General features: G+C 37.2%; 2 protein-coding genes across 2 annotated transcripts; both read left to right on the top strand.

Annotated features, from left to right (window-relative positions):
• The first annotated feature begins 901 nt into the window (after positions 1-901).
• LOC149020969 (alpha/beta-Hydrolases superfamily protein) lies at positions 902-6,428 on the top strand. Its single transcript, XM_089149221.1, has 7 exons — positions 902-1,383; positions 3,723-3,761; positions 3,893-3,963; positions 4,660-4,724; positions 4,961-5,050; positions 5,140-5,232; positions 5,924-6,428. Exons 1-7 carry the CDS (start codon positions 971-973, stop codon positions 6,332-6,334), a joined length of 1,182 nt encoding a protein of 393 aa, XP_089005347.1. The 5' UTR covers positions 902-970; the 3' UTR covers positions 6,335-6,428.
• Positions 6,429-11,832: 5,404 nt separating this feature from the next.
• Positions 11,833-12,486, top strand: LOC149020968 (uncharacterized). The gene has a single exon (XM_089147420.1). It carries the CDS (start codon positions 11,833-11,835, stop codon positions 12,484-12,486), a length of 654 nt encoding a protein of 217 aa, XP_089003546.1.
• Positions 12,487-16,588: the final 4,102 nt, after the last annotated feature.

Below are 16,588 nucleotides of genomic sequence, written 5' to 3'. Positions count from 1 at the left end.
CTCATTTATTGGATTGGTGGCACAAAAATCAAGCAGCCTTGTTGGTTATATGGCTGAGCTATGCCCACCCAGGGTTTGGATATTCTATCTCTCAAATTGTTTGTGTCACACATTTCTGCTACATATTAGGAGAGAGACTCATCTTTGAGTTTTAACTGAATGAATCATAGTTAGGATTTCCAGTAGGCCACCTATGGGTAGTCTGAAGAATCTACCATCAGTGCTCTGTTGATGTTTTTTTACACAAATTTTGTGGGGCTCACGTATAGAATGGATAAAATAATTTTGATATAAGATTCTTAGTAAATTTCATACAAAATGTGTGGTGAAAAAACATCATCAATGAGAATGTGACTCAGACTCCCTCATAGATCACGCTGCTAATGTATAATAAAGGGATATGAGAAGAGCATATTCTAACTCCGCCACCCAACCACATAAAATTTTTGCTGACGTTTCTGGTTGGACCCACAGGATGTGGGGTCCTCTTACGTGGAAGATCGAACGGCTACATGTCAAGAGTTTTCTCTAGGCCCGTGGCAGTCGTTCATTCGTCATAGCAAAGTTGCAATTAGCGGGGTGGGGGACCCACTTAGTTGTGGGTCCAAGTGTCTTGCATCGAAGATCGGACGGGCGAGATGTTAGTGTCCTTTTCAAGGCGCGGAATCATTTTGGTTCGGAGATTGTTTCCAGTTTAATAAGCAGAGAAGGTATCTAAAGAACCGACAGCCCAATAAGAGGTTTACACGTGTACAGTTTAACGTGTTGGACAATAACAATTAACCGAAACAATGGTTAAGCACTGGTTATGTTCTCATTAAAATACATGGAACAGTTTTATAAGCTACGCCGTGGTTGTAGTATAAAATGTTCTGACAGCGTCTTTTTCTATAAATTCCGTTGAAACGTGACATTTGAGAATTCCCTTTTGCTCTCGTTTGCATCCTCTGCAACTCCTCCGTTAGCGACGATGGAATCGGTTCGGGTGGAGGAGCTAACCTCTGGTGCGAGTGGACGAATAATTCCAGTTTTCAGAGGTCTTCGGAGATCATTACCTTCTCTGCATTCTCTGAGGCGTGCTTTGATTATCATTCAATCGATCTTCTTCTGGTTTTTTCTTCTGTTGCCTAGGAACCGCTTGTGGTGGAAACCCTCGACGTCGGCATCTCCTTCTTTTTCTTCCAAGGTGTCGAAGCGGATTTCTGTTTTTAGGAGGAAAGATGAAGAAGATGCGTTGAATCGAAGAGCTTTGGCTGAGAGTTTGGAGATGATCTCTGGAACAGAGGAAGGGAATGTTTGCCGCTGGAGTACTTCAGTCTTCTTTGGAATCAGGAGGAGCGCTTTGTTTTGTCGTTCTTGGCTTCCCGCCTCAGAAGAAATGAAGTAAGGTCCTGACCGCTCGCTTTAGTTTTTATTTCCTCTCTGTTTGAATTGATTCGTGCAAGGAAGCTTTTTGTTCTCCCTCAATCTTTTTCTTATTTTAGGTTTTGTGGAGATAATTACTAATTTTAAAGGTCATTTGCCTTTGTATATGACTTTGAGAAGAATTTTTGTTCTTTTTCAAGTTTTAGTTCGGTTTTAAGAATTGCCGAGTTCTTTCTGGCTGCCACATGCTGCATGTTCTTCTGCATTAAATTTCCATTCGATTGATAGCTTCTTTTTTAGGGTCGCTGGCTTTAAATCTTCTGATTTGTGCTTCTTGTCAGCTGCTAGCTTGCTATCTTAGGAAATGAGTCACTCATTGTGAGTGGTATTGTATAATAATGTCGTGAATCGTCCTTCAAGCCTCTTATTAGACCTTAGTTCTAACACAGTCAGCGGCTTGGTCGTATAGATTTGCTATTGCCATTCAAACACTTCGTTGAAATGTTATATGGTCGTGTTTTGCTGCTAAACTTGGTGACGGACTTTAATATACACCGTCGTCCACTGAGACAAAGTGGCTTGTGTCGCATATTTAGTGCATTAACGGTGGTGCGCCCCCAGCTTAGCTTCCGGCCCTGTTCTGTCCCCCCGCCCAGCAGCTATATTTACATCTCCATACTCATGGTGCACACAACCACTCAGTCTCCAGAGCCCAAACGCCTTATTATGTCCGAGACAACTGTTATGCATCTTCCATTCACCTCTCCTAGGAGGGTGATATAACAAATTCACTACCTTCATTGGATCAGATTCCATCACTATGGGCGAGAAGAACATTTCTTGAGCGACCTTCCTCAAGCCTTCATTCATGGCTATCAGTTCAGCCTCCAAGACCGAGGCTTCCCCAATCCTCTTCGCAGAACCCCCAATATACGCACCTTCATGGTTTCGAAATACACCTCCTACTTGTGCCATTGTATTTTTGAATGTCTTCAATCCTTGATTTTGCTTCTCAAAGAGGAAGGTTTTCCTGTCATTATTAGAGAAGACAGTTGCTTATCAGCTGCAGATGAGCAACGATTCAGCGGCCATAGTTTGTACCTTGTCTATGTGATGCTTGAGCTTACTCTTAGGTGGAATTCACCCTTGTCCCTGGATCTCTATTTACTTTTACATTACCGAGCATATACAGGAGTCTGTTCCCATGGTTAACTTTGTTTACCAATCATATACTTATGGATTTGCTAGATACAACATGATATACATTTTAAACCCATGGAGATATGTTTAAGTAGTTTTGAGGTAATCTGGCAACTTGTGAAGAAAATGTAGAATGGAGGATTTCTAAAGTTTGGTGACCAAGACTCCAGAAGAAACTCTAAAATGTCATTCTTTTCAGGGGTCTTGTTCAATCATTTATAAGGAGCAATGAGGAGCAATGCTAATTGTGTCATTATTGCAATTAAAGTCCAGCAGAGGATAGAAAGGCACTTCTAGAGTATATAGTGGTCTGTTTGACATTAAAATTAAAAGTGAAATGTCATAAAATAAGTATCAGATCAAGCATTACATCTCATCATGAGTTCTTAAATTTGGCATCCTGAAATTATTAAATAATAGTAATAACAAAGACAAAAAATAATCATAAAATAATTATTGGATCAAGCATTACATCTCATCATGAGTTCTTAAATTTGGCATCCTGAAATTATTAAATAATAGTAATAACAAAGACAAAAAATTATTTTTCTTTAGAACAAAACAATATATGGTTGTTTAAACTAATAGCATTACATATGCACTCTATTTGCTGAATATTTGTGGTTTAAGTGAAAGAGTTACCTATGCCATGAAAGGGTAAAACAAATTCATTGTATTTCAATGAGTTGCACCAGCATTCTTCAAGTTCTGCATTTTTTTCACAAGTTTTTCTTTGGCTCGTGGTTTCCCTTGTGCATATATGTATTCTCCTTTATAAAATTTGTTGGCATGCAATTGATGGTGCTTGTCAATGTAATTGTTTCCAAAAGTTTCCCCTAGAAGTATAATTGAAAGTTGATATTACAGATTTCCTTCCTTTAAAATTGCAGGTATGGCAATAATCACCCCTTTCCATTGATCAAGGATACCCACCAGCCCACTGGCCCACCAGTTATTTATCATTCCCTTGCTATGGAATGGTTTATTCTGGTTAATTTGTTTACTCCCTCAGCATGCTAGTGTCTATATGTGTGGTTATTCTGTTTTTTTATCTGTCACTGATTTGCCTCATATATGTATGGATCTACACGTCTGAGCTGTTACTGTTTTCTTTTTGTCGTATCTTTTTGGTAAGGGTTTCCATTTTGTATTTTCAGGGGCATTATGATCATTATTCATGGGCTAAATGAACACAGGTAATGGCTTTTCAAATTTATTGCTGTATATTTGTTTTAGCTCTCTTCTTTTCCTTTTCCTTTTTCTTTTTCTTTTTTTGTGCAATTTTTGAGTGACAAATTTCTGTTTGGTCATTGATGGTTGTCTATAGTGGACGATATGCTCAATTTGCTAGGCAACTAACCTCAAGCAACTTTGGGGTTTATGCAATGGATTGGATAGGTCAGTTCCTTGAATCCTCATGATTACTTTCTTCAGTCATAGAATGTTCAGAGTTGTGATGTAAATTGTAAAATGCATCAAACATAAGCAAATTCTTAAGGGCCTTCTTGGTGAGGATGTTTTATATAATTCAGAAAGGAAGAATATCGTAGATGGTCTGGAAAAAAGTTTGGAATTGGGAAAAGAAAATGGAAGCTAGATTAGCATTTGTTGCATACAGACAGTGAATGTTAGGTAACAACCCCCTCCTCTTTTTCCTCAATGGTTCTCCTATCTCATCGGATGGGCTAGTTGTCTAGCTTCATTCATAAACTTCTCTTGCCAATGGAATCTGATTCCTTTTGAGTTAGTAGATTGAACTGGCTGAACTTGTGTTTTCAGACACCATACTTGTTCTGGGTTCAATTGTCTGTCGTAGTAGTAACATTGACACAGTAGACTATATGTATGTTGTCCGATGTTTTGGTTTTGTGAGGCTCTTGATAACATGATGACATAAACATTGCCATTGAGTCTTTTGCTTTGTGAATTTGTTTTATTTACCTGTTCTCTTCACAGTTACACTATAGTTTTAAAACATTTCCTGGATACAAAAACCTGTTGATTGTCACTTTTTACCAATCATCATGGTATTTTACTGCTTTCCTTCTGGATTATCTTCCCTTCCACTCCTTAACCTTTTTGTTGTTTTTATAGGTCATGGTGGGAGTGATGGATTGCATGGATATGTACCTTCACTTGATCATGTTGTAGCAGACACTGTAAGTATGTCCTAATATTCTCATTTGTTTGCTTCATCACTTCAAGCATTTGCTTGACGAGAGCAGGAGAGCAGTCAGTTTAATGAGTTTCCATTGTTATGGAAGGCTGTCCAGGCTGAAACTCTCGACTTTTTCGAAAAGACTCGACTCATACCTATTAGCCCAAACATACATGCCTGTAAAATGATATGATTCCTTAATTTCTCAGACAATGAAGAACTGTATGTTCTGTGTAGGGAGCTTTCTTGGAGAAGATTAAATTGGAGAATCCTGGTGTTCCATGCTTTCTCTTTGGTCATTCTACTGGTGGCGCTGTTGTTTTGAAGGTAAGAGGATAGAACTTTACCGTGTCCAAATTTTAGTTGATTTCTGATTTGTGGCATGTTTCTCATTGGTTAGTTTTTGCTATTTCTAGGCTGCTTGTTATCCTCAAATCAAGCGCATGTTGGAGGGAGTTATACTAACATCACCAGCTTTGCGTGTAAAGCCAGCACATCCAATAGTTGGGGTAATCTTCTTTCCATGTCACTTATAAAACAGTATCAATTTAGGACAACCAACGTTGCTATGGTTGTAACCACATTTCTTTCATCACTGTGACTTGACTCAGGGGTGCCTAATAATGGGTGCTTGAATGCTTATTGACTAGTGTGGCTGTATTAGCCATAGTGCAGGTTGGGTGGGTTGAAATTTTCATGGGCAAGTAGAACCCAACATGCCCTGTGTTCACACCTAGTTCCAAGCCAAATGGAGTTTCTCAAATGGCAAATATATAAATGCATAAAAAAAGGGTTCAACCTAGTTCAAGCCAAATGGAGTTTCTCAAGTGGCAAGTATACGAATGCATAAAAAAAGGGTTCAACTTCAGTGCTGTGCATTTATATGGCCAGGAGATTTAGTGATGGTTGTTGTAAGAGTAGGTATGCATAAACGTATGGAGGATATTAGACTGACTTAGCCTCTGAATTTGCCTTTTCTTTTGTGTGGATGGCTTTGGGATTTTTTTTTTGAGGGACAGGAAAGAAGGCAGGAAAAGAAAGAAAGGGGGGGGTTGTGAATGGCTATTCATGTTATTTTGTGGCCACTTCTTTGCCACGATGGAGTAAAACCACTGCATCCACTCATTCTTCCACCGTCCAATTTCTCATGTTCCTTTCTGAGAGCTGTTTTCCATTTTTTTAAAATTTTCTGTTGTGCAGGCTGTGGCACCTCTATTTTCGCTTGTTGCTCCAAGATTCCAATTCAAGGGTGCCAACAAGAGGGGAATTCCAGTGTCAAGGGATCCTGCTGCTATGGTGGCCAAGTATACAGACCCTCTGGTGTACACTGGACCCATTAGGATCCGGACAGGCCACGAGATTCTCCGAATATCTTCATACTTGATCCGAAACATGAAGACAGTGACTGTCCCTTTCCTGGTTCTCCATGGCACTGCTGACAGAGTTACTGATCCACTGGCTTCTCAAGACCTCTACAATGAAGCAGCCTCAGATTTCAAAGACATTATACTGTATGAAGGCTTCTTGCATGACCTGCTTTTTGAGCCTGAGCGCGAAGAAATAGCAGGTGACATAATCAACTGGATGGAGAAGCGATTACAATCGCGGTGAATATGTCAAACAACTACCAATATAGGTTATGTATTTACGAATTTTTCCAATCAATGTCTATTAGTGGGCATCAGATTAACTTCTGTTGCTTGTAGGAATGATGCATGGCTCTGCAACATGTTCAATCAAAGCTTTTTCTACTTTTCTGTACACCTATCTAAAGTGCATCTGAACCAAGGTTCAATATCTCACTCTCAGGGTCGATCTGGTGCTTGAGAAAAAAGTGAGATCTCACTCTAGATCTATTATTTTTATTTTGGCCAACTTGATGGAAACTTGAGGGTCCATTTGGGGGGGGTTTTATGGGTTAGGTTGGACTCATAGTTGGTATTTAGTCTATTTTATGTATTCTAAAGACACTAGTAGTCTTGGGTTTGTGAGAAGAAAACCTTAGTGTGAGTTCTAATTAACTTGACCCTAAGTTGAAACGAAAATGCTATAATAATGAACATGCAATGTTATTATATGAAATATAAAACTATTAGGACATATAAATGAAAAACAAGTGAAATTATACGTCAAATAATTTAATTACTAATAGAATTCCATCCATACAAGTATAATAGAACATCACATTTTTGACTCTTGTGAATTCAACAGTACAAGTATCATAAGTTCAATAAAAATCTTAACTCCTATTATCAACAATATTCCCCTCCATGCATGCACGGGTCCCACTCCAGCAAGGTTACAAGGGGCAACGACCACTGGCCTGTAGAGGCCTTATATCACTTTGAGGCTTAGGATTTTCTTTGCAATTGTTAATGTGGCTTAGGGAAATTGTCGGCAGCGACAGGAAGTGACAAAAAATAAGCTTGAGAAGCTGTCGGTGAAATGAGAGGTGAGAGGAGACGAGAGACACTTGAAACTTGGCTTTTGAAAAAAAGGAGTGGACTTAGATCTCAACTCAACCCTCCCTGGTTCAATCGATGAAAAATATATCTCAGCTAGGGATGAAAGTTAGTGATGGAACCACAAGCAGAGGCTTCAATCGATGAGTCCCTTTTGCTCAACTGTTGCATTAATTGTCTTCTCTTGTACAATTACGTATAAGACAAAGATTACAACGACCCCAATTTCTATCATTGATGTTAGCAATAGCAAGAACATCATCTGGTCCTGTACTCCTGTCTTGTGGTGGTGCGTATTTGGTTCGTGTGATTAGATTGATGCACGTAAAACACACGCCATACTACATAAATGGGTGGTGTTCCTTGATTCCTTTGTCATACATTAATTAACGATTGATGCAAACAACACCTCTTAATTCACGGAATCTTATTAGACGGTTTACAAGGAAAGTATCTTTTAAGATCTTCAGAGTTTTTAATTGCATTTATTATCCCTAGAGTTCAATCAAAAATTTAAACCCTAATTAGAGAATCTCTTCACCTCACATCTTTTGGAATTACTTTTGGAGTATGGAAAATATAATCATGTTGATTAGACATCTTCAGGGCATTTCTTTTTTTTGGGTAAGCACATCTTCAGAGTATTTTTGGAATTCGGATCATCACTCCGTCAGTGCTCCCCGACGGCTTTACCACAACAAATCCTGTGGGACCCATAGGTATAAAATAAATAAAAAAACCCATCACCCAATCCTTGGGTCCCCCTGTATTTATGGTGGTAAAGCTGTCTCTATGCTCCCCTAACGGGTAACTGATCCGAACTCATCTCATATTTTTGTGCTCATATTTTTGTGCCCAAAATATGCCTATGAAACTCCTACTAGATGCTATGCTTCTTTGAAGATTCAACTGCTTTTGAAAAGGGATCATCAGGGGAAATTTTTGTTTTCTTTAAAATCTAATCTTATAAGGTGGGGGGTCGTCTCTAGAGTCTGGATCCTCTTATCTATATGGAGTAAAAGTTCTCCAACTAACATGGAAAGAAAAGATCTTGCTTTGCACACATCTTAAGAATTCAATCATGTATGGATTCTAAATTTTTTTCTAGAAGATCCAAATTCTCATTTCTATAAGGTGTTGTAGTAAAGATTAAACATAATATGCAAGAGAGATTCCATGAAAGAAAGTGTTGTTTTAACTATGGTAAAAAGTATCGGCGATATATCACCCTATCGTTGGGGGCAACACGACTCCCCCCAACGACACGATATTTACCATATGTCAACGACATGTCTCCGATATATTGCTAATGTCTCTGATGTTTGCCAATATCGCCGATATGTCACCAACATCCCTTTTCTCTCTTGTTTCTTATATTTTAAGTTTTTAACTATATTTTGCTCTAATCTTTGACCTTTATGAGTACATCTTGCTTCATTATGGCTGACTGTTATATTGTTTGTATTAATCAAGTAGGAATTCATACAAATTTGAGGGTTTTTCGGGCTTCCTGTTTCACCGCATACAGTCGGACATGTGTCGATCAAGAACATTAGTTTAGGTGATGTTTTAAATCAAAATAATACTCCCAATTTTTTTATTGACCTCAAGTTAAGCTACACAACAAAATTCAAACTAAAAATGATCCCAAATACTCCTCGAAACTGGAGGTCGATTTTTCATCGACATATCTCCAAATGTCGCCCGGCATATTTTCCGACATATCGCCATAACCACCGACATGGCGACACGAAATGATATGTCGAACCTTTGTTTTAACTAATACTTGTTAGTAAGCATCAATCTAGGTGTTATTTCAGTCTTTTGTTAGGGGATCATAACAGTAATTTTATTCTTCTTTTATAAAGATATATTGGCTGCACTATGTATCAGATTTTTCTTGAATAAGTTTTACCCCTGTCATGATTTCCCCAAACCACCATCATTGCCGTTGTCTCCCAAAAAGACATCAATGCCATTATAATCTCATCATTGATCATTTTCTACATGAACCAAGATCCAAAATGTCTATTATACTGCTCTATGAGTCCAATTTAAGCATCAAAACCTAATGATGAGTGAAGAATTTCTCATCATTGATGACAAAATTTGGTTCCTTTCTTCTAAGACACTTTTTTTCTTCAAACCATATAATCATGAATAAGAGAAACTCCACAAGCAGCCAAACATAAGTTTTGAAATTGATATAGAATTTGTCAAGGGTGGTTCACTTTTTAGACATCTATGATATATAGTTACAAGGTGCTTGCAGGTTAAAAAGTCTTGAATTAGAGTAGAATTTAAGCTACCATTGCAAATTTAAAACAACTACCTTTGGTGGAACTAAAATTTGAAGGAAAAAAATAAAAAATTCTTAGTTGTGGATTCATTTTCATCTTATGATCATTTTACACGGACAATAATAACTTACAAGAAAGATAAATTGGTAAGTCACTTTCAAATTATTTCAAAAATTTTTACTTAGTCATAATTTCAAGAACTTCAAAAAACTATATTAATAACCACTAAAGGAAGATTATAGCTTCTAGCTTCACCAATTCGACATCAACTCAGTGCGCATCCAATCTAAAATTACCCACATAGAATCAACCCAAATCCGATTATTCGATAATTAGAATCCTATCCAAATGGGACCTAAAGGACCAACATTATCACTTTTTATTTGGGGTACAAATCAAAATTTCATTAAAGTTGACAAAGAATTGGCTGTCCTTAGTAGTTGGAACATTTTAATTTTGGTTTTTTCTTTTTCTTTTTGGTAGGTTGGGTGTTTAAAGCTTCAATGGGTGCAGAACAATCCAAGGAAAGAAAGGCAAATTTCCAAACCAGTAGTCTCATGTTTCCACTATAATTTCAGATAAGATCAACCATTTCCTTGCAATATTGTTTTTCTTCCTTAATAATTTTATTTTCCATTATCATTACTTCATTAGTTTCAATTCCACTGTGGGTCTGATAAAGACTAAAGTTGCCATCAACTGAAACAAATCTAATGGCTCTCTCCAACATTAAAAAGAGGATATGCAGGTAAAGGGGGCAAAAGGAACTTTCATACTCTTTAATTTAATAAAAGCAAGTCTTCTTTCTCCTCCATAAGTGAATGGGATCCATAGTTTAATACCCAATATGTAGATGATGGAAGTGATCATTCTTCTTTTTCTTTTGGGTTTAATATTTTACATCTTTCCTTCTTTGGTTCTCAAGAAACTGATCCATGTTTAAGTCTCTTTTTTATTTTCTGGGTTTATTTTAGAAACCAGTCCACAAAACCCTTCTTTTGCCAAAGCTTTTGAAACTGATCAATTAAACTATTCCTTTGTTAGATTTTTGAAACTGATCATGATCCATGTCTAATGTTTTGGTTTTTCTTTCTTTTTAACACAAAATCTTATAATTTTATTACAACGAACACCCCAAACCATGAACAGAAACAAAATGAAAGAACACAAAAATTTAACATGGTTCGTTCACGCACTTATATAGTGTGTTAAGTCCATAGACAAGAGAAAGAATTTTTCACCATATAAAAGAAGAAAAGAAAGGAAATTCTTAACTTGTAAGAATTCTCACCCAAATCCTTTACATAAAAATCTTAAGTGTCACACACTAACCTTGTAAGCGAACATAAAGTAAATACTACAAGGTAAAAATGGCATCATGAGGATTGATGCCCCAGCACAAACTCAAATTGGGGGCAAAATATGATAAGGGTATTAGAAGAAAAAAAAGAAAAAAAAAAAAAAAAAAAAAAAGGGATTCGCCTTTCATGGCAACAAAAAACTGCTATTCTACTCCTCTCTCTATCTATCTACATCTAATGGAAACATTTCCTGACTTCCTTGTTGAAGTGAAAAACCAAATGTCATATATGGTGCTAGAAGGATGAAGATCAGATCAACATCCAAATGCATGGATATGTTAGCAAGTGCATGTCACTTTGATCATTATTTGCTAAGGACAACGGTCACTCTCAAAAGGGCGACCTGGGCACTCCTATCTGGCTGGCTAATCGCTGTTGGAATGAAACCTTCCACTGTAAAGGCAGAGAGAGAAGCCCAACTTGAAAGAGAAACAACTGAGAGAGGAGAGCAGTAGATCATCAATGAAATGGAAGATCATCATCATCTGAAGCTTCATGAAGCGAAGGATTAGATTAAACACCGACCAGACCAGTCCCAAATGGTCAGACCGCGAAGGAACATTCCCCTCAATGGCTCAATTTGGTGGAACACACTGCCAGACCCAGAAATAGCCAAATGAAAACGTTCCTGCCCATTAGGTGGGTCCCACTGGTGGATTCCGCCGGTGAATCCATTAACCGCTCGCCATGAGAGCTTTTCGTCAAACTGAGTGAGTCACTGGGGTAATTAGCATTTTGGTCCTTCCGCGTGTCGCAGAACGATAAGGACAATCTCGACATTTCGTATACTAAATATCTTTAATAATTTAAAGCAAACCCAATAATTGAACCTCACTTGACTCTACACGTATATAAACCCCCTCTCCAGTCTCCACTCTTCAACCAACTAAAACGTCTTTCACAGAATCTCTCTCGCTCTCTCTCTCTCTTCTCTCTCTTTCTAAACTCGAAACCAAGAAGAAATGGAACCGAGTCCGCCGGCGATGATGGCGAAGAAGCTCTGGAACATCGTACGGATAGTGTTCATTATTCTGAGAAAAGGCATCTCGAAGCGGAAACTAATGATGGATCTACACGTGATGATGAAACGTGGCAAGATCGCAGGGAAGGCAATCGGAAATCTCCTGGCCCACCATCACTCTAACTTCACATGTCGCTCGCTCGATGCGAATCTCTCTTTCGTCTCCCCTCGCGAGTACGAGTTCAGTTGCAGTAATAGCCCTGCCTACCCTTACTATTCTTCTTCTTCTTCTTCGTCTTCTTCTTCTTCTTCTCATTTTCCGTTCCACGTCAACAAACGGAAGCACTACCACTCTCACCACGACCGTTACTTCTCTTCAATGAATCCAACGTCAAACACCGACGACGACTTGACGACCGTTAATGCCGTGCAAAGAATGCTGGAGATGTTAAACGTTCACGAAAACCACGACATACCGGAGGCGTCTCCTGCACCGTCATCATTTCCTGGGTTTGGAAGGAGTCCGATGGGAAGGCAGTTGAGGATAACGGACTCTCCGTTTCCGTTAAGAGATGCTGATGAGGATAGCCACGTGGATAGAGACGCCGAGGAGTTCATTAACAAGTTCTATAAAGACCTCAGGCGACAAAACAGGATCGCCGCCGCAATGGAAGCATGAGATTTCATTGAGGTTGGTGGCGGAGGGTTTTCCGGCGAGATCGTTTCCGCCCTTTCTCATCTCTCATATCGTTGTTATTAACAATAAAAAAAATCCCGTTTTTCTGCTTTTTGTGAGTTCTTTCTGTACTGTTTGTGTAAATAAGAATGGAGTTTAAGATGAGTGTAAAGAGTTTAGAGGCTGGAGGTTTGATCTTTCAGAGAGACATAAAGAAAGTGATCATCTGTTCTATTATATTTTCGATCTGAATATCGTTTTTTTTCCTTTCTCTCTTCTTTCTTCTTTTTTTTTTCTTTTCTTTTTTCCTGCTTGAGAATTGGTGAAGCTAGCTAGTAAGTAGAAGATTAAAGTGGGTGAGCTGGAGGCTGGAGCATTCCTTGGATTTATCGCTCTTTCAGGTAGTTGAATTCAGTTTCTAAGCGACAAAGGTCACAAGGTTTCACTTCAATGTTGTGCATTAAATGAGCAGCTTTATGTTGCTTACGAGTCAAGATTAAAATCCGTACGAACAGCTTAATGTGTAGCATTCAAGTTCAACATCAAGTCATATGTCATGAAAACATGACTGATTTTGAGTCAATATCAAGCATTAGAACTCCTGAAGCAAAGTAAACCAGGGTTAGAACTTTTAAGATCTTCAATGAGTCTTGAATTGAGATCATAGTTCAATGCAAAGCTTCTTAATTAGTGTTATTCTTAGGTTAATGTTACAAACAAAGGACAAGGATTGCACATAAAGCGCAATAGCACACAAGACAAGATTTTACGAGGGTTCTCCTAAAGGTTATGTCTAGGGTTGAGTAGATCTAGAGGAAGAAGATGAACTGAGCTAAAACATAGCCATTTTCTATCCCTTTCAGCCCTATTATGTACTTGGTGGTGAAAAGTCTTACTTCAAAAGGAAAATGACCAAAATTTCCTTGTACCAAAAACATCTGAAAACATTAACACAGGACCTCCAAACAGTTTCAGACTTATAATCACCATTTTGAATGGCTTAGAACGAGATACATGCCTACCTAATAATGGCTAATGTATAGAAATAGCCATATGAACTTGTTTAGACCTTGAATTGGTCCCTGAAACATCTCATATTATAAAAATTGTTCTTTACCACAACAACCAACTCTATGACTATCTAGGCTAAGTCATGAATTCATGGGAAAATGACTTATTGAAAATAGAGAAATCAACAAAAAGAAAGATTAGTCAGGAAAAATTACTTCCATGATTGTTTCAAGTGTGACCACCCTTGTCAACCTCTTATGTGAATATCTACTACCTTTTTTAGTGTCATCCCAAATTAATTGACATAGAAATTCTTTTTTCCTAATGAGTCTGTAAAAGATTTCTTTGCAATCTTTGCCCCAAAAAAAAAACATTAGACGTGAATGGATTGAGGAAAGAAAGGGTCATGAAATTATTAATAAAAATATGTGTGCATTGTTCTTCCTTTTGACTATTTTGTTTGCAACATTAAATAGTTCATACAAGAAGGGTTGTTGATATTTGATAATCATAAACGCAATTAGAGTATTATTAATTTTTTAAAATTTATTAGCTTAAATTTGGATTTTTTATGTTCTTTATCCCTCGTTTGTTTCCTAGCTTGATTTCAAGTTGATGATGTTCTAAGTAACTACGAAATGATTAACAATAGAAATTATTAGACAGATCGCACAATAATGGAAATGGTCCCTCCCCACACAACACGTATATTCCCTCTCTATCTCAAATTCTTCCTTCACCATCAAAGAAGGGGGAAAAATCATTTGTTTAAGCTAAGCTTGATTAACCCTAGCTTCCAAGGGGACCATCTGTATTAGTAAAGAAGAACTCAATTGTTTTTACACAAGACATGGGTCAATTTATGAGATAGGTATCTTGTTACAATATGCATCAGATCAATGATTTATGTAAAGATGATCTATTTTATTTGGTAACAGTTCACGACAAGAAGGGCCAATGAATCCAAAAGTTAAGGAGCTAGAGAAAATAAATGAGTATCAACCTTCAATTTCAATTCCTAACAAACATATAGACACTTTGATGTTAGAAGCTATGAGAAAAAGTAGGGTTTGGTTACTTCTTGTCAAGTTCTTTAAGGATTTGCAGGTTAAAGTAAAGATGCTTTAGAGAAAGTTGCAATTATTTCTTTCATTTGTCAACTTTTTACCACTATGAATCTAAAGCATCCTTCAATGTTAATCCTAATACTAGCGCAATGGTTCTAAGTTTTGATTTATATCGGTGTATCGCAGGTTGGCAGGTTCGGCCTGATACCATCAATTATGCCACTAGATTGATCTACATAGATACCAATCAAGATCGATCAAATTAGTATCTTGATTAGGACCAACTTTGCAAATATATGTCTATCACCATATAAATCAATTATCATTTGATGTTTAAGGAGTGAAATAATGTATTTCATGTGTATAGAAGAGAAGAAAGGGTCATGAGTAAGGAAAGCGACCATAATAATAGAGTAGGTGGCGGTAGACTGGTAGAGGTAGTGCCACAATTATGGAAATGTCTTTCTCATGCACTAAAGAAGTTGAAGAACAAAAAGGAAGTAAACTCTCATTCTCTCTCTCTCTAGATTAATGTTATAGTGATTGAATTTTCTTTCACTCGTGTTGAGGAGAGAGTTCTATATAAATTTTCGGATCCTAACTTTCTAACTAAACCAAGAAATGATAAATCATAATTAATAAATTTCAATCAGAACATACCCTACATGAAAGCAACTTTTGCTAATGATTTGTATAATTTCTTGATATTTATCCACCTAGGAATAGGGTTATGTGAGTGAAACTAGGGTTTCTTTTCTTCCTTGGTTGGAAACTTGGAATATTATCATGCATGATTATTTAATGGATAAGCTTCCACTGGTGCCTATTGGAGAAAAATAAAGATAAAAATTGGTGGCTTTGTGAGTTGCCTTCAGCTTTAAGTTCATTTGTGCTTTACATGCTCTAGAAGAAAGATTAAAGCTACCCAACTACTCTACAAGTGGCATTCTATAATTCAAGGATTTATTAATGATGGACCCACAAATAGTGGTCCAATTTTATATGAACCATTGGATTCAGATCTAGTGTTAAAGTCTTGGTCCACATCCAACTACTAAGGTTGAAGAGGACATAATGGGATCTTTGTATTTCCATTGGATTACTTAGAAGGGATCCTATGGTATCTTATTTTCGAAGTATATATAATCTGATTATAAAGCTTGCTTTGGTTTTAAGGCAAAAAAATAACATAAAAGGGCCTTGTAGAGGAATAAAATCTTGGCCTTTGCTTCAGCTTTATGTTGCACGTTAAAGGTTTACTTTTAGGGTTAATTTGGTTTTAATATTAAGAGCATTAGTGATAATGACTTGTTCAAATGTTTGAAATGATGGATCAAAGCAACAAAGGAGAAAAAGCATTAATGGGATTCTTTTTTATTTTATTTTTCAACTAAAGTCGTCGATCGTGGACAAAGAAAGGAAAGGACCTGCTCAAATCTCAATGTGGATGTAGCAGCAAATGAGGAGAATGATTTTGCCTAGAGATTGTCACACAAATCTCGTATGGTGAGGTTCTTAGAGAGGAAGTCTTGACAAACTACTGAACTAGTAGATCTATCAGTGTTGAACACGAATGGATAAATAAACATTGGCAACTTCGTGGTATGATTGAATGTTGAAACTTGAAAGTGCCAATGGTTAAGAGGAGTTCTTTGACATTCTTTCTAAATCCTCATAGAAATTAGCGAAAGTCCTTTAAGCAGATTCTTTTTGTTTTGCCAATATCATGTTCTTTTGCTTGAGTTTTTGACCCTGTCTTTGTACCCAAAAAAAAAAAATTGTTTCAGGAATAGGGGTTGGTTTTGGTTCAGCATGACAAGCTCAGCAACTAATTGGTGGGCCTGAGCCCACTTACCAACCCAGAAAAAATTACCAAATTATTTATAGTATAAGTACTTATAATATAAAGATTTTGTTTTTGATAGTACTTAAAATTTAAAGATTGGTTTTTTTTTTAATTTTGGAAATGAAATGCCGTCGGAGTACGAACCAAGACCTCTCCATAGGAATCTGGACTTTTAACCGCT

This window comes from Hakea prostrata, chromosome 3 (assembly GCF_041222555.1).
Source record: "Hakea prostrata isolate BN-2017 chromosome 3, UWA_Hpros_2, whole genome shotgun sequence".
NCBI lineage: Eukaryota > Viridiplantae > Streptophyta > Magnoliopsida > Proteales > Proteaceae > Hakea > Hakea prostrata.
Note: the sequence above shows the minus strand (reverse complement) of the source record. Positions and strands in the feature narration are given on the sequence as shown.